Source organism: Oryctolagus cuniculus, chromosome 2, assembly GCF_964237555.1.
Source record: "Oryctolagus cuniculus chromosome 2, mOryCun1.1, whole genome shotgun sequence".
Lineage (NCBI taxonomy): Eukaryota > Metazoa > Chordata > Mammalia > Lagomorpha > Leporidae > Oryctolagus > Oryctolagus cuniculus.
The window spans coordinates 172264936-172283143 of record NC_091433.1 but is presented as its reverse complement, the minus strand read 5'-3'; the positions used below and the strand labels follow the sequence as shown (position 1 = coordinate 172283143).

General features: G+C 54.2%; 1 protein-coding gene across 1 annotated transcript in view; it reads right to left on the bottom strand.

Moving 5' to 3' along the window:
• The window catches only part of LOC138843257 (calpain-13-like), a 64768-nt gene that overhangs the window by 2592 nt on the left and 43968 nt on the right, over positions 1–18208 (bottom strand). Inside the window, exons 12-23 of the mRNA XM_070069724.1 lie at positions 17203–17345; positions 13302–13313; positions 10952–11154; positions 9877–9913; positions 9462–9518; positions 6379–6436; positions 6224–6282; positions 5138–5206; positions 4019–4094; positions 1880–2008; positions 956–1011; positions 339–396 (exon numbers count right to left, since the gene is read on the bottom strand). Of these exons, the coding sequence (XP_069925825.1) occupies positions 370–396; positions 956–1011; positions 1880–2008; positions 4019–4094; positions 5138–5206; positions 6224–6282; positions 6379–6436; positions 9462–9518; positions 9877–9913; positions 10952–11154; positions 13302–13313; positions 17203–17345 (926 nt within the window). The 3' untranslated portion in view covers positions 339–369. The remainder of the gene's footprint in view (positions 1–338; positions 397–955; positions 1012–1879; positions 2009–4018; positions 4095–5137; positions 5207–6223; positions 6283–6378; positions 6437–9461; positions 9519–9876; positions 9914–10951; positions 11155–13301; positions 13314–17202; positions 17346–18208) is intronic.

Sequence of the window (18208 nt, the reverse complement as noted above, 5' to 3'; positions counted from 1 at the left end):
GTACGGTGAGGCAGTGGTGGAGGTGGGACCAGACCTGGAGCTCCCCTCCACATGATCTGTCCCTACTGCTGCACACCGTTCTACCTGCACTGCCCCTTTGTCTTTGGAGCTTCAGGTAAGACTTCTAAACCCCCACTCATTACTTTCAGGCTGCTTCCTTCCATGAATGCCCCCTGGTCTTCACGACACAGACATTTGCAGCACTGGCCTTGAAATTCAAGAGCCCTGAGCAGCTGAGCACTGGCTCACACAGATAAGGTTTCAGCCTTCCCAGTGAGGGAGGAGAAGGGGCATGGTCCCTAGGAGGAGGAGAGGATTCCAACACTACCATGTCTTACCTGGACCACACGGTCTTCTCTCCTCCTCACCTCAATTGTACATGACCAGGTTCAGCCACTGGGAAATAAGCATTGTCGTTACAACCAAGTTCTTCATCTCGTTAGCCTAGCCCAGAGTAGGGAATGCCACCCTCCTCCCTTGGGAGACCTCAGTCCAGTCTCCTCACCCCTTTCTAGCTAATTTCAACCCAAGCAGGAGGTCTCAGCACCCCTGTCACATACATCTTCTGCTCCTCTCTGAGAAGCCAGGTACTGATAGGTACATTGGAGGTCGACCAGCTGGCCAGTTGGGAGGTTCAACAATTCAATGGGAGTCAGTTTAATGTACAGTGTGCTCCGTGGCTGTTCCTGAGTTTCCCCTTGGATTTATGACTCCCACATAATCCTCTGCTTTATTAAGCTCTTGGAAATAAAATAAAATCTCTCTGCCAAGGTCCTCCAGCAGCCTGGCAGCTGGCAATATATAAAGGCAGTAATTGGAGGCCGGGGGCCAGCAGCCTGGCTGCTGCTCATGGATGATCCCTTATCCTCAGGGAGAAAACTACCCCAGGAGTCCGATCCGCAGAGGTGGCCCCGGGGGGCTGTGGTCCGTCCCTAGGGCTGGGGAGACAGCTCACCTCCATTTCTGTCAGGTACAGTCCTGTTCTATCCTTGGAGAGGTTACGGAAAGTCTCTAGGACAAAGCAGGAGAGGCGTCAGCTGAACGAGGAGGGAGTATGGCAGGGCTCAGGTGGAGACTGTGGCCATGTGACCATACGTGCAGCAGCCCTGCTCTGCAGAGCACCACTGGCTCCCGCCCTCTCCTCCCTCCTGTTCCCTCTGCACGTGGGGCAGCTGGGACTCTTCTCCTCCCCCCAGGGCTGCTCTGGCCCTTGCTGCTGCGTGACCACACCTTCAGCTCCGTGTATGCTGGCCCGAGTGCAGCGTGGGGAGCTCCCTCGTCCACTGAGGAATCACTGGGAGCAAGGCTGGGGCCCAAGTGCCCACCCACAGCTTAGGTTTGCAGAGGCGCCTCCCAGCTGGGAGGGATCAGAAGAAAAAGGACTTGCAAGCACTTTGAGCCCCCTCCCCCTCCCGCTCAGTCCCAACAGCTCCATGTTGAGCTGCACCATGGCCTGGGCTTCACAGCAGCTTTCATTTAACACAGGAGCTCAGGCTGCTCGAAGATGTCAACCCTCTGCCTCCACCGTGGGGGTGAGCGCTGAGCCTGGGGAAGACCTGCCACCCCCACCTGGTCACTAGTGTGGGAGGTTCCTCAGCAGAGGCCAGAGCCTTCCCTGCCCAAGGAGAGAGCAGGTGCGGCTAGCAACACAACCCGCCAAGGGCACACAGGGAGCCACACCGACCTCTGAGAGAGGAAAGAGAGGCCCCAGCAAGGGGAAGTGCCGGGGGCCCACGGCGACAGTCACCAGGCTGGGAACGCCACTGCTGACACTGGACCAAGCTCACCCCCTCCTGAGGCCCTGTCCAGGGCTGAGACGAGGTGCCCCCCCAGCCCTCTGCTGTATTCTTTGGTCACCCAGGGTGTCAGGGACACTTACTTGCCATGGTTTCCAGGCGCATCAGAAAGCAGACCAGGCTGGGGAAGCTGATGCTACCAGAGCTGTCACTGTACCGCAGAGTCATGAGATGCAGCAGCTTCCCGCTGATGGAGACCCCTGTGAGGAAGTCTGGGGCCCCAGGGTGAGCTGGTGAGTCGGGGGAGCCTTGGGGGTGGCCCTCTGCCTCGTGAGGTTTGGGTACCCAGCAGCCTCTCTCCCCTCTCCTGCTCGGTGTCTCTTCTCCCCGGTGGCTGCCAGGCCCCATGGACACAGTTCTGGAGTCGGCCAGAGACCAGACTTAGGGCTTAGGGCTAAATTAAAGCACACGGCATATCTGCTTCAAGGAGGTGAAGCTTCCAGGCCTGGGATGATGATAATAAAGCCAGAGGGTGCACAGGTGCTTCATAGTTCACCAAGAACTCCTCATCACGTCATCCCGCCTGATTGTCTGAAACCACCATGGCCCCCAGGTTAACTCTGGGAGACAGTCTCCATAATTCTCCCTCCAATGACACCTGGCCGGGATGCGGGCTAGGAAGACAGGGCAGCTGGTCCCCACATAAGCACCAACCCGCCCTCCAACCAACCCCTCTTCTGGGGACAAAGCAGCCCTCAGAGCACTCAGATCATTCCCATGCTGTGTGCAAGTTGTCAGGGCGGTGGGGCTCGCTTCCAGCCCTGCCTCTGCCCGGCCTCCCCCTACCCCCAACCATGGCAGTCTCCAGGTCTGTATGAGGGAAGCTGCTGGCGGGGGGATGGGGGGAGGTGGAAGAGGGCCGGGGAGGAGGGAGATTCAGTCCTGCGCTGCTCCGCCAGAGAAGGGCTGGGCCTCGGAGTGGAGCCAAGGCTCAGAGGATGCTCCCTCTGGTGGGCAGGAGATCAGCACCTGGCTCACTCTGGCCTGGCTAACTCGCACTTCCAGAAGACTGGCCAGTGGTGGGGCCTGCAGCTCAGCTGACCCTGGAAGTCACACTACCCACCAGGGGCTGAGCCTGCTGGAGGCAGGACTGGTCTTGCCAGCAGACTCAGAAAGACGTGAACTTGGATGCCTGTAGGCAGAGCACGCACACTCTCCCACTGGCCACCTTCAGAGGTCACCCCTCTTACGTGACCATGACCTGCCTGGCCCTGAAGCCTTTTCAGCTGAACTTGAACTTCTCTTTTTCTGCTTTTTATTATTCTGGAGCCATTAGTGAGGTCTCTGTTACAGACTTTGCTCTGACTCTTCAGCGGTTCTCAACGTATGGTTCCCAGGACAGAGGCAGGAGCATCACCGGGGAGCTTGTTGGGAAAGCAGCTGCTCAGTCCCTCCAGGCTTGTGCCTCAGAAACGCTGCGCGAGGCTCAGCCACGTGTGTTTTAACAAGCCCTGCAGGGGATACCGCAGCACGCTCAGCTTCGAGCACAGACTCCCCGGTTATGACAGGTTGGAGGGCGGGTCGGTGCTTACGTGGACACCAGCTGCCCTGTCCTCCTAGCCCACGTCCTGGCCAGGTGTCACCGGAGAGAGAATTATGGAGACTGTCTCCCAGTGCTAACCGGGGGCCATGGTTTTACAGGTGGTGGTCCCTGCCCTGCCCAGGTTTCTGACAATCAGGCGGGATGACGTGATGAGGAGTTCTTGGTGAACTATGAAGCACCTGTGCACCCTCTGGCTTTATTGTCATCATCCCAGGCCTGGAAGCTTCCCCTCCTTGAAGCAGACAGATGCCATGTGGTTTAATTTAGCCTAAGCCCTCAGTGAAGAGAGGGAAGAGAGATCATGAACCTGCTTCTGGGTATTGAACCCCCATGGCCCAGGTCCTGAGATGCGAGCTTCTGCAAGGCGAGCCCCGTTCATTCCTGGTAGGGTATCAATCACCCAGGGCTCTTTTCTCACGGTCAGAGCTGTACTGGGAGAAAGGTCGCTGGGGAAAGTGACTGGCTCATGAGGACTCGGGTGGGGGCAGGAGGGGTGATGCCCAAGTCACAGAGGCCCACTGAGGCCGAGTGAACGGGGGAGGGGGAGAGTGGCAGGATCACCTCTCTCCTGACTTCCCAGAATGACTACGCCCACCTTGCCTACAGCAGCTACCAGCGTGCACATCACACACGCCACCCCCACGTCCCCTGTCTCACAGCTGAAAGGGCCCCGCCTTACCTGTATTCTCTATGGCCTTCCTCAGGTCTGAGCTCAGGAGAAATCCAGAGCTCTGCTGGAGTTTCTGGAAAACACGCTGAAACGGAAAACGAAGCAAGAAGCTCATGTGAGACCTAGAGGTGTCCAGCACTGGGGCAGTTCCCAGAAATGTCTCCATCCCCCCTAGAGGTGGGGGAGGCTGCTCACCAAGACTGGGGTGGAGCCAGCTCAGAGGTAGGCAGGGCAGCTGAGCAGCTGGCTGGGGAAGGCAGGAGTGGCTACACCTGGCCATGCCCGGGACTGCAGCTCCTCAGCTCCCCAGCTGCTCCCCAATCCACTCCCCCTCTCCAACCCTGACATGGCCCCTGACACCAAGGGCAATTTGCTGACTTCAAGGGAGGTGTGGGCTCTCTGAAAAGTTCACACGGTGTCGCAATAAACAGCAGATTTTATAACCAAACTGCTCCGATGGAAACCCCAGCTCCACTGCCCACAGCTGTGCAGCCTTGGGCACACTGTAGCCCTTTTGAGACACCAGTTTCTTAATCAGAAGCACAGGGCAAATGATGATGCCTACTTCAGCCTTATTGCAAGGACTAAAGGAGCAAATCTCTAGAAAGTGCTTAGGAGCGGGGCTTGCACAGGAGTGAGCGCTGTGTCGTCCCTACTGAAAGCAGACTAGAACCGCCTCCCCATCCCCGGTGCACACGCACTGCAGAAGGTGGTCTGCGAACCAGCTTGCTGTTGCATGGGCCTTCCACCCATGGAAGCCAGTGGGAGAAGGTGAATCTGAGGGAGCTCGGCCCTGGAGGACCTGAAATCTAAAGGTGGGGAGGGCAGACTTGACAGCCCTTGCAGAAGCTGAACAGACCCAGGTCAGGGTCTAGGTGCAGCTGACCGGCAGGCCAGAGTCCCCAGTGACCTGGCTCTCCTCCATCATCCTGCCACTTCATCGGGCAGTGCCTGCGCCCTCTCGTGCTGCCAGCACACCTCCTCAAACAAAATGGGAGCTGTCTGCGAGGGCAGGGGCGAGAGTCCCTCTGTTTGCACCACTTAATCCCAGTGCAGGTCTGTGCCCCCAGCAAACGTTTGCTGAACTGGAAGGAACAGGACTGTCAGTCATGGAGAACCTGCTCGCACCTGGTAGTGGATGAGGCGCTGCCACAGTCTCGCAAACTCCTCTAGGTCGAGCCACCCGTTCACTTTCAGCTGATGGGGAGTTAAGGGTTAACCGGTCCAGCGTGCAAAGAGCAGAGGGGCCTCTGGTACTGCCAAGGAGGCTGAAGCCCAAGCATTCCATCCATCAGCAATAACCCCCTGCGTGTGGCGTCACCAGGGCATTGCCCCATGCCAGCGAGCTCCCTCTGATTCTGGGAGCAAACAGGCTTAGACTGGTTTTCTAGAGAAAGATGAACAGCTGGAGGGAGAAGGAAGCCTTGAGAAAGGGAGGCCAATGTCGCTGGCATCTGAAGACAGGAGCCCAGGAGACGGCCTTCACCGGTCGGGGTGGGGTCCCCGCCAGGGAGCACGGGGGTTGTCACTCTGGAAGCCGCAGTGAGAGGTGTGTGCAGGGAACACTCTCCAGGGTAAAGCCAGCCCTGGTCAACACGTAAGATGGGTTCAACGACAACAGATGAAGTCCTCTGAGAAACAAGAAGGGAAGCTGGCAAGTGGGGAGGAGGGAGGCTAGCAAAGCCCCATTTGCTTTGCTTGGGTCCGGCCCCAGGCTGTTGGCTGCCCAGGCCAGGAGACTGCTGTGTGTCTCCGAGCACTCCCACCACAGCCAGCGGAGACAGGACCTGATTTATCATTTCATCGAGAAGCTTCTTGTTCTACAGTGGCCACCCTTGCGTTGCCAATCAAGCCTTGTTAACAGTGTGCTAACTGGGTGATCTGTCTCTCCCAGGAGACAGCACATGGGCCAGTGGGGTGCGGGGAGAGCCATGTGCAGAGCCCGTCTCTCCTGCCTGGGAGACGGGGAGGGCAGGGGCCAAACAGCTCATTGGAGAGCACAAGCCCGGACCTTGATGCTTGGTCCTGCCGCTTGTAGCCACTTCCTGCACCTGCCAATGCAGTGTATTAGCAGAAATGGGTACAGGGGCTGTGGTTGGTCCAGAGGGTTAATGAGCTAGCAGAGAATCCACAAGACCCCAGCTCCTGGGTGAGCCCTAATTGGGCCCCTGGGGAAGCTCTCAGAATGCATAGGCTCTGAATGGCAAAGGATACATCCATCAGAGCCACAATGCTGCGGCACTCATCCAAGGAGAATGTGTCCCCCGCAGGTCCTGGAGAGAGAACAGGAAGGCTGGAAATGCTGGTCTGAGGGGGCAGGGGGATGGTGGGGTCAGGCTGGGAGCAGAAGGTCCTTGGGATGACCATACCTGACAGGAGCTCCTGGTTGAGAAGGCTCTGCAGCCTGGTAGCGTCCACGTCCAGCCCCTGGTGCAATTGAGAGAGGACCATGGGCATCAGCACAGCTGGGACCCAGCAGGCACACCTGCCTGACAGTAGAGCACTCTCTAAACACTCACTTCCCACCCACCTCGGGCCCGGCAGGCTTTGTCTCAAAGCCTTCCCCTGAACACCTGTGGTGCTGGCCACCCCCGACATTTGGCACCTTGCTTTTCTCTCTCCATTCACCCCTGGACTGCAAGCAGTGGGTGCTTCCTCCTCGCTGTCCCGGTGCTGGGAGCCCCTCTGGATAAGGGCTGTTGTGTGCTTCCCCTCTGCCTCCAGAAACACACTGAGAACATACAACTACGGTGTGTACCTCGGTGGGCACGGAGTGAAAAATACCAGACATCTAGGCTGTGGGAGGCGGCTGCACCTGAGCACATTACTAGTCTTCCCAGCAGCTGAAGCAAAGAGGGAGCTGGCATGGTTTTCCTTGGATTAAACTCAGGAAGCAACTGAGGCTGCGGGGGAGAGAAACCTGTCCTGGCCTGAGCTCTGCAGGAGTTAGCTGCACTCGAATTTTTGTTGGGGGCCGTGAACAGCTCGATGGGCAGCGTCTTCAATGATGTTCTAGAGGCAAGGTTGTGCTACGTCCTCCTGTGGCCCTTTCTCACGTCCTGGCAAGAGCTGAGAGGAGGATGTGACACTGTCACCTGGGGAAGCCTTTGCCTAGGGAGCTGGCATTGGTGGTCTTGTAGAGTGGGTGAGGGAGGGTAAGGTGCCTCCTGGGAGTTTTCATGAGAGCCAGCACCTCAAAGGCAACAGACGCACTGTCCCTTCCCACTCTTAGGGTTGCCCTCGGCACTTCCAACTGGACACAAAGCAGCCCCATCATCTTTCCTTTGGGGGCCCTTCAGCTCTAAGCCAGATCCCTCAGGATCACTCTGACCCGGACCCTACACGTAGTAACCAACCACAGTATTGGAGGAAATGAGGGGTGATGAGTTGAAATGGAGATAGAGAATGGAGATGATAGCTGCTTGAATAATTCCCAAAGAACTGCATGTTTGCCTGTACCACCAAAATGTATGACACCCAAGGGCCAGTGCTTGGGTATTCCCAAAGCTTAACGTTGTGGCACAGGAGGTTAAGCTGCAGCTTGCAAGGTTGGCATCCCATGTTGAAGTGCCAGTAGTCATCCTAGCTGCTCCTTTTCTGATCCAGCTCCCTGCTCATGTGCCTGGGAAAGCAGCAGCCGATGTTTAGGCCCCTGACACCCACGGGGAGACCCAGGCTTCACTGTAGCCATCTGGGGCGTTAACCAGCAAATGGAAGTCATTCTCTTCCTCTCTCCCCCCACCTCTTCTCTCCTCTCCCCCTGTCAAATAAATAAGTAAATCTTTTAACAAGTGCTTGGCATAGTACTCTCAGTGTCCTTAGTGCTTTGCAATTAAATGATGGGTAGAAGAAAGGACCTAGCCTGTCCAAGAATCCCAGTGTGTGCTTCCTTGCCCTCAGGCAGAAGCTGGTTGGAGTGTTACACCACACTCTGGCTAATGGAAGAAGTAGGAGGAGTGGTAAGAACACACTGTAGTATTAGTTCATAAGTTAAACTCATATAAGAGATTAGGGGATTGTGAATGCATGGATGAATATTTTTGCTTTAAACTTGCTGTGGAGGACACAGCCTCTGAGGATAGCCTACAGGTTTTGCAGAATGAAGCCAAGTAGGACCAGTTCAAGACCGTCCCCACCATGGGCTGAAAAGGAGGGCTGGCATCTACTTCCAGCTGTGTCCCTTGGCACAGTGCTGCACCTGCGTCTTCTCATTCCTACAAAGGCCCCACGGGGGCTCCCAGTCACCATCTGTGAGGAGGTGTTTGGCTACTGGGTAGGAGAGCTGTGATTAGGGAATCTGTACCATGTCATCACATGACAAATGGTAGCTTATTTTAGAGGTGCAGGTGCACGGGCCACGTGTGAGAATTTCCCACCTGCCCTGAAGGAAACAAGGACTCAGGCATTCTAATGAGGCCCTGCTGACCGTCTCTGGGAAGCTAACCTTGGCTTGGGCACCTGCTCTGGGGGAGCCAATCTGTCTTAATTCAATTCCACAGAAATGATTGAGCACCTCTTCTGGCCAAGGACAGCGTTCAGAGTTGGGGACAAGGAATGCATATGATGTCATCTCTGCCTTCCGAAGCTCATGGGCTGGAGACAGTCATCCTGTCTTGCCTTGCTGTGCATCAAGGAAAGTGCCTGAGTCCATGTCTGGACTCCATCTTTCAAAATAAGTCTGGATCCCAGGGGTCCAAAGTCATTGTACTTTGCACTGGCCCCCTCTATGTCTGGTCACACTTTTCATTTCTCCTTTTGCCTCCTTGCTGGGGCCAGGCTGCCTCCAGGTTACCACTACCCATTTAGCACTGGGAATGAAAATGCATTCTTGTCCTTGGCCTCTGGCTGCACCAAGGCAGCAGGTGCATGTGGTCATCTGTATCGCTTTCCACTTCCCATGCCAACATGATTAACGACGGTAAAGTCCCATCATGCAGAGCCCTTGGCAGCTGCTTTTAACCTGACAAGTCAGGGAGTTCTTTATAACAGTTTACTAAACCATTAGGCAAATCCCGTGTGCACATAGGTGGCTTGGCAGGAAGCGTGCCATTGGTGCTCTCTGCAGCTGGCCAGCACTGAGGAAGAGTGATGCCAGGTTGGTATAGAGGTGGCCAAGTGGGAGAAGGAAGGATTTCAAGGGACAGCGCCAGCTGCTTGTTTAAAGATTCAAAAGGCAACACACTTCATATATACCTCCTATAATTATCCCCTCCCTTCCCAAGCTCTAAGTTCCATATGGATGCCATCCCAATGAGGACGCCACTTCTCTACGGAGCTTGGCAGTTGGAGACGTTCTGGAGCCAATCCAGGGAGAGAGAGGGGCTGATAGAATGATCTGTCACCTTGCTTTTCCTCCCTGAATTCTCATGAGGGCCTGGGAGAAGTCTTCCTTCCTCAGCTCCCTCCCTCCCTCCCCAATCCTCCAAAAGGCCCTCAGCACTAGACACTGTACCTGCTGAGTGTATCTGTGGAAAACAACTTCTGGGGAGGCATCCTCCGGTAGACTTCCCTGGACCAAAGGGAAAATGGTCAACATTAAGCTTGTGGGGAAAGAGGCCACCAACAAGGACACAACCACCCCGCCTAGATCAGAGATAGAGGTCAGACAAGTGGAGAACCCCTTAGGGGCATGAAAAATCAATGGAAGGTTGTAGAAGGAAGGCTATTGTGTCCAGCCTGGCCCTGGGGGCCTGGTCTCCTCCCCTAACCCCTCTGCTCTGTCTCGCCCCTCCCCCTTCAAGCCCCCTTTTGCCCATTATGGTGTCTCTGTTTTCATGGTCACGGGTAAGGCAGTGAAGGAGACAGAATCTCCTGGAGATGGGATGTGGGCAGTGACACTCACTAGCCAAACTTTGCTGCACACCTACCTTCAGTGCCTTGAGGTTGAAATCACTGCCGACCTTCCTGGAAAAACAGGGGAATATGTGATGTAAATGGCCAGCTCACTATTCAAAGGACACCTGCCTATGGAGAGCAGCCAAGGACACTGGATATCTGTGCCAAGGACTTGAGTGGAGTCTTCAGCACTGCTGGCTGGGGCGTGGACCGCTATGGCAGTTCACAGGCAGTCAAGCACTGTGGCCTTGTGTCCAGCCTTGGGAGTGACTGTGGTCTGGTCTTCCAGTCATTGGTGAATGGTGTCTTTCACAATCAGATACACTCAGCACAGTAACCTCCAATGCCATCAGGCAGAGAAGCTGTGTCTTACGTTCCACCACCAACTGGCAGTGTGCTGCCTGCAGGCCTCACCCATGCTATTATAATGCCCAGCATGGCTGTGGTGGTGTCTTCCTCAGCCCCAAGAGGGGACGAGGTGCCCAGCAGAGCGAGTTCTTCTCGATCCCACTTTTGACCCAATGACTTTGCATTCAGGACCCTTCATGACTGGGGTCATCCATCTTTAAAGCCCACCTTTCAGTGTCTCCCTGATATGTTTCCCTGATATACCCCCAACTCTAGACAACTTGACACACGTGCTCACAAACCACTTTCCCATACACGTGGCTGCCACCACTCAACTCGTCAAAAAGCCCCATGCTCACCCCCTTCCATCCTGTTTGGGCTTTTTCTTCCACCTGCGTGGCCTTCCCCTTTAAGCCATTAACTTTCACTGTCCTGTGGGGAGTAGTTCAAGTGCTGTTTCCTCCAAGGAGCAGTGTTCTCACCCTCTCGCTGGAAGCAGTCCCCTCCAGTCTGCTGTCTCTGCATCGAGTGTTGCATCCAGCAGCAGCGCCTCCTTCTGGTGGTAGGGTCATTCGCTCCTAGGCCTTGTCACCCCCCTTTACAGTATCTCTCAATAGGCTCTCAATAGCGAGGCCCTCACCGTGTCCCCCTTGGACACAGCACACACTAGCGCGACACAGAGGGCACAGCGCAGCGTGGCACAATGAACCTCAGACAACAAAGCAGAAGCAAACATGCAGGATGCCGCAAGCCCTGTACCTGTCACCATCCGGCACTTTCAGGAAGATTCGGAGCAGGAACTCGGTTTCTTCTCGATGTGTGGAGGGGACCACGACGTAGGTCCCAGGGTTCAGATGGAAGATCTTTGTCAGGTTACACTTGGTTTCACAGTCTACACCCTGGACAGCATTTCTGAATTGGGAAAAAAAATTGGGCGGCAATCTCTCCCGGAACTCCTGGAACTGGAAGACACAGGATCATCGTGAGAAAACGCTCTCCAGCCACCAGGAAAGGATCCCTCCCTCCTCCACCTTCTAGATCCTTCTCTGTTCACCAGAACAGCACCAAAGACACTGACAATGGAGGCCATCTTTGAACTCTTACACAGCGCAGTTGAGGCTGCTCTGTTTGGGTGGCCCCTCGACAATGAATGCAGAGAAGTAGAACACACAGTTTCGTCTTGCTGAGCCTGAGACCACATTGGCTTCTGGGTTTCCTTTCTCAGCTTAGAGAGAGAGATGATTTCCAGGAAAACTGATGGCCTTGTGTAGTACCGAGGTTCTTTCTTTTCCCCTTGGGTCTTGCCCTTCTCTTCTGAACCTGGCACAATACACCCCAGCCTGTGATAGCGTGGCACAGTAGGATTCTTTTCACTTCCTCTGGTTCACCTGCAGTGGGGCCCTGAGATTCCTTCTCTTTGGAAAATAATAGGCCCTGATGACTTTCCTTTTATTTCAATATTTTTCTTAGAGATAAAACAATAAATATAATGCAGTTCCCATTTTTGGATGTCACAGTCATATTACATAATAAAAATCCCTTACTAAACAAATTTTCCCTACTATAGTCTAGCCTGAAGAATCCATCTAGAATGGTTACACAGCATGAAATGATTATTTACGAGCTCTGCTTGAAGGGGGAAGGAGAGAGCTGCTGTGTACACGGCAAGGACAGGGCCGTCTCCCAGGTGAGCCAGGAGCCAGTCCCCCAGGTGAACAGTGGGGGGTTCAGCAGCTCCTCCAAGGCTATCCAGCTGATGGAACCTGCAGTCCCCAGTGGGTTCAGGAACCTGACTCACTTGGACCCTCCTGACAAAAGCAGTGTTGGCACCCACGAGCCCTTCCCAGAGGGTGAGCCATGCCAGGAGTCCCTGGGTTGATCGTGTGTGAGGGTGGGGGGACGCAGCGCATGGCCCACCATCCAGAAGGCGAAGATGGCCCTGCTTACTGCCCTCTTTCCACCACTGGACACTCACAGCCCTGTCCCGGGTCCCCAGTGACAGTGAGAAATAGAGTGTGGGGAGAGAGGGGAGGCCTTGGTCCATGGCTCAGGGGTCCCCTTCCCCACACATCAAGTTAACACAGGACTAGTTGTGCACAGACCTGTTTATGTTGTTCTAGGGATGGGCATGTGCCTTCCTGGTCCAAGTCTCCACACTGTCCTCCAGAGCTGGGAATGGGGTGCTGACCACTCCTCACACCTGACTGCTCCTCTCAAAGCCCTGCCAGATATTTCCCTTCCGGGGCTGGGGCACCCAGGGCCAGAGCAGGATCCTAACCCCTGCCTGCAGCTGGGACACAGCTCCCAGGCAGGCCTCCTTGTTATCAGCTCTCTGCCTGAACTTCCGACTGTCCCCTGCACTGAGACTCCCTGCTCTGACCTCTGTCGGGAAGGGCTGGAAATGCCGCAGCCATGCTCAGCTGACTGTGGCCACATCCTGCTCCCCACACCTGTCTTCAGTAGCCAGGCAGATGTGCCTCCACTACACCTGCCCACTTGGCAGTGAGGGCACCACACGGCTCCTCTACACGGACAGAGCTGAGTGCTGTGAGCACGGACTTTGCCGAATCTGTCTGACCTTCTGGTCCTTCCTAATAGTTCTAAGTTGCTTTTCACTGACACTGAGCCAGGTCACCCATTTCGGAGGGGGGGATTTGCTTGTGAGTGGAGTTGGAGGACATTCCCTGAGGCTGCCTTTGGAGCGCACGCATTCTGTGGGTGGCGGCTTTGTGGGGCTGACTAACGCAGGGGGCAAAGGATGCTCCTGAGGCACCCACTTTGTGCTGCTCTCGTCTTTGGTGAGATGGGATTGGATGCATCAAGCTCACCCCTCTACCAGTGGCAAATGCTTGCAAATGGGTCCAGCCCCTCTTGAATGCTAAACAAGGGAGCAGCTCAGGGGATCCAACCTTCAGACCAGGGCAGCTCAGTGTTTTCCCACCGAGCTGACCTGTCTGGGGAGCCCAAGTATCTGATGCGAGACAAAGCAAGGCTGCATTTGCAGCCACTGATTGCATGAAGGCCCTGGGTGCCGGAACAGGAAGAGCACTTTACCAACGGACAGCGGCCAAGGCATGGGAAGCCCAGGGAAGGTGCCGGTGAGCCATACCTGAGAGTCCACCTGTGGACGAGAGGAAGAAAGACAGGTTCAGGGACCTGCACTGAAACAGAAAGTCAAGTGGCCCTGGATCTCTTCACCTCCTGTGTCAGCCTGTTCCCTGGTACCCCTGGACAGAATGAGGATGATTACTGACCCGCTGTGCAGAGTTGTAAGAAAGGAAGCCGATTCAGCTGCAGGCAGCAGCAAGTTGGAGACCAGGAGGGGAAGTATCTGAGGCATGCCTACCGCTCCTAACAACGCTGACAGCACTCACGGGGCCTCCAGAAAAGACAGAACTTGGACCCAGTGTAAACTCCCCAACTTTGGGAGCTCCAGTGAGAAGGGAACTGTCTTCCCATCAGACCACCGTAAATATGGGTATTTGTTCTAGGATGCCCAGCAGTCAGGAACCTCTGCATGTCTATGGGGAAATGGCCAAATGCCAGTCTTTCTGTGTAGTCAAAGGAAGCACCGAATCCAAGCCACTCTGCATTTTGTGAAGCACTTGTATGGGACATGCCATTCACAAAAATCCTGCCAGCAGACCCTAGGATCCAGGTCTATGGATATGGATATAGAAAGTGAAGCTCAGTGGAGTTGGGGACACACAACAAGCCATGTGACTTTGTCACTCAAACACACAACAAGCCATGTGACTTTGTCACTCAGTCCTGCTGCCATGACACTGGGATTTGGTTCTTTTCCACTGTTGATCCTGAGGCCCACCCATGTGGACTGACTTGGTTTGCATGTTTTTCTCTGGAGGCCGAGGGTGACATGAGAGGAGGCTGGAGAGTCCCAGAATAGGGGTGGAGATTTGGGGTGAGGATTGCATGGCTTGTCCACCCCTGTCCCTTTCCACCTCCTGTCTTCTCCCTCCCTGTTCTTACACCACACATGTTCCGCATGTTGGTGTAAAGCAGAGCAGAGGCCCCATAGTAAGCAGGGAGCCACAGGCCCATGCCAGGGCTACAGTGCTGTTTTCACTGGGTCTGCCCTGTGCCACAAACACCATGAGAGCTCGAGGGACTCCTGAGAGCTTGGCTGCTGCTACGTACAGGGCCTGCTGCAACCCAAGTGTTTCTCGAGCTGTCTGTTGTTTAAGTGAAGATCTGAAATCCTGGTGTTGCAAGCTGGGCAAGTGAGAAATAATGCAAATCTAGCTGAAAAGTCGAGAAGAGGTCTTGCTAGCATCTTAAAAGTGAGTGTGATTACCTCCTGGCTAGGGCTCCTGAACTGTAAAGCCCTCTGACAAACCATGTTGTGTTGTCCAGCTCAGAGACCTGGACTCACAGATGATCATGTAAATAGCAGACCCAGGGGCTGTGCATCAGAGCCGTCCTGGGACCCTCTCTGGGCTTCTGACTCATGTCAGAAATGGGAGACTCAGCTGACCTATTGTTACTGGGTTTACCTGGAGCCCTGGCTTATTCCATCCTGGGTGGGAGGACCAAGTGCCTCAATGTCTTCCCTGCCCTTCCCAAATCGTTGCTTTTGGTCCAAACTTTTATCTGCACAGAGCTGAGAGGTGAGGGATATGGGGATGAGGATCCTCTTAGCAGGCATCTGAATCAGGAGGGATTCTTGGCTGAGAACACCATAAACAACTCAGCTGGCATGGGCCAGAAAGCATTTCTTGGAAGAGTGTAGCTTCTCATGTCCATGGGAATCTGAACAGCACAGCTTGGAAGGTGGGCAGGCACCAGGTGAGCTGGCTACATGGATGGACACCACCGTAGGGACTGCCCTACTTTGCTGCTGGGAGGCTCAGAATTCTAGTCTGTTCCCATCTCTTCCATTTAATTCTTCAAGAGGAAAACTCCGAGTGGCAGAGTGTGTGTGGGTGGATTGGGGGCAGGTAGGTCATGGTGGCGATGGGGGAGCACCTAACTGGACCAACCTGGATCACAAGTCTACACCTTTGGCATCCAAAGTCTGGTAAAGGGAATTCCTGTTCTCCTTGGCTACCGCAGTGGAGGATGGACCCTGGTTCTCTCCAGTTCCCCCACTGTGGAAGGGTGTTCTGGTGCCAGAGTGCGATGAAAATGTCCAGGCCTGGCACTGTGGCATAGAGGGTAAGCCTCTGCCTACCACACCAGCATCCTGTATGGGTACCAGTTCAAGTCCCAGATGCCCTACTTCCAATCCAGCTCCCTGCTAATGTGCCTAGGAAGGAAGTGGAGGATGGCCAAGTTCTTGGGCACCTGCACCTGCATGGGAGACCTGGAAGAATCTCCTGGCTCCTGAGTTAAAGACAGCTCTGCTGTTCTGGCCATTTGGGGAGAGAACCAGTGGATGGGAGACCATTCTCTCTCCCTGCCCCTCCCCAACTCTCCTTCTCTCTGTGTAACTTTGACTCTCAAATAATATCTTTTTTTTTAAAGTCTAGAAAACATTCTTGGGAGATGTCCTTTGATAGCCTCAGTAGGTTTGGGACACCCTCAAGGTACTGTGCTGAACCCCAACAAGTTCCACTGAATTCTTACCACCCAGTGCCACTCTCTCCCTTTTCCTGAGACAGGATCTTGGTTTCCCTTGGGGCCCTGGGCATCAAGAGAAAGGCAAGGGCCTAAGACCAGCGTAGAGCCCTGGACCTGGGATCACAGGTCTTGGGATCAAACCTCCCCATTAGCTCCGAGTAGCACTTTGGCTAGCTCATTCTCACTCCCTGAACTTTAGCTTCTGCATCTCCAACAGTGGGGCTACCCGGGTTTTGAGACCATGAATGTGATCATGCTTGTAACTTTGAAGCACACTATTGCTGTGAGGCCTTCTCATCAGTCCAACCAACTGTTCAGCCAGGAGCAGAGTACCCAGGGATCCTGCCTGCCCCTAAATGAGCTGGGGCCCAAATTCTGCCTTACTCCCAGTCAGCAGGTTTGAAGTCATTCCCAGAGATGCTGTCATCAGTAGTCTGGTCTGGTGATGGGACTCAGGCATCCCTGGCACTCACAACGGCAACTGGAGTGCTGGACAAAGGCATGGTGGACATCTGGGCTCCACCCCCAGCTCTGCTATGAACTCTATGTCATCTCCTCCCTGGGCCTTACTTTCTTCAACATGAGTAGAGGAAATCCTTCGTTTGGTGGTGGCGGCTTTTAAATGACCCACATTAGTGCAGAGAATGACTTGAGAACCAATTCCCCTTCCTTTGGGTGTGCTGAATTGTTTGGGGCAGAAGGAGGAAGCAGAGGCATCAAATTTCCTTTTGCAGCTTTTTCCCCTTTTAAATGATGTTGTACAAAGCAGATTCCTGTGTCTTCTACTCACACGCTGTATGTGCTGGCGTGCTGAGGGGCAGACGGCACCTCTGCAGCTAAGAAGTTGGTTGGGGGTCCACAAAGAGAGAAAGACCTGGACTTGGGCAAATGGCCAAACAGCTGCTCACAGGCCACATCCCAGCTATGGCTGCATTTTGGTCGACACATAAGAGAAAAATGCACCCTTTTCATTTATGTCCAGGATTTGCTAATCAATGATTAGAGAAGTCAATGATTCTCAAACTTTACTGAGCATAACCAGCCCCAGGGAACTCTTGAGAGTGCAGATTTTCACGCTCTGTCCTTGGAGATTCTGCTTCACGAGGCCTACGGTGGACCCAGGAATCTGCAGTGCTGCAGTAACCGGGCTTGGACCAGACTCCTTTCTGAGCAACAGGTATTAGCTTCTGCAAAACAGGAAGTGATGCAAGTGGCCCAGGAAGGTGTGAGTCCCATCATCAACACAGGAACATCTAATCTCCCTCAGCTCCTAGGTTATCTTGCAAATGTAGAGTTGGACCAGGTGAATATGATGGCCACTGTGAGCTTAATTTCCATGATGTGATGCATTCAAATCTCCCAGCCTGGCAGAGGCTCTCCCCAGCTGGGAGAAATGTCCCCAGTGAAAGCCCTGCGGCAGGCTGTCTTACCTTGAAGACCTGGAAGTGTGGAGGAAAGTGGTCATCTTCTGCCTTCAAACTTTGTGGCCTGACGGTGAGGGACACGATGACATTGCTGCCTCCCATGTCCTCTTGCACAGAAAACAGATAGTGAGTGTCCCTCTGAGGTCCTCCTATATGGGAAAGAGATGTTACTGATCTCAGCTCCACTCCTGGGGCTCCCAGTTGGGTCAATCACCAAGTTCAAGATTCCTGTGGGGTTGGATTATAAGCTCTGGATTTGGAGACCTAAGGCCTGGGTCTGGTCTTTACAGTTACTTGTTGGGGTACAAGTTTATTTTCTAAGCCTCAAATACAGGGTGGTAGAGTATAGTCTCAGCATGGCAAAAACATTTCTCAACCTGTAAAGTCAAGGCCTATTTTTCTAATAATAAGTGGAATGAGAGAGCCCTTGGGTGTTAAGGCATTAGGGGTAACCACCAGAGACTTGAAATGGCATCAATCACTCAAGCACCAATAGAGACAGAGGAAGTTCAAACGGGAGGTGCCAGGCTAGGTTTCTCTTCTGCCCAAGCACGCTCACGGCAGCCATAGCAAGAGAGAGGACCATTGTGGACACCATTAGATTCAAATGCATGGAGGAATGAAGATAAGACAGAGATGAGCGAACACACATCAGAGGGTCCAGGTCTCAACCTGGGAAGCTCTGACAGGGGAATGGGAAGCTGCCAAGGACATGGCCACGGGCTTCCTGCTCCCCTCGAGTAAGGGGAGGCGTTAAACTGCACCTAACAGGTACTTGATCAAGGCTTCCTTTCTTCTCTCCCTTGTCAGCTATTGCTAAAAATGGCCACAATGTGTAACTTTGGTTAGTTCAACTACGTGCAGTACATCCATGGAAGGGGACTTGGGTCTCACAGGCAGACAGGTGCAGCTCAGGCAGGTGAATTAGTAACTTAGCCACCTAAGAATGACCGCCTGGTGATGAGGTTGTGAGCAGCACAGTGAGCACTACAGCTGGAGGTGGAAAAGGTCA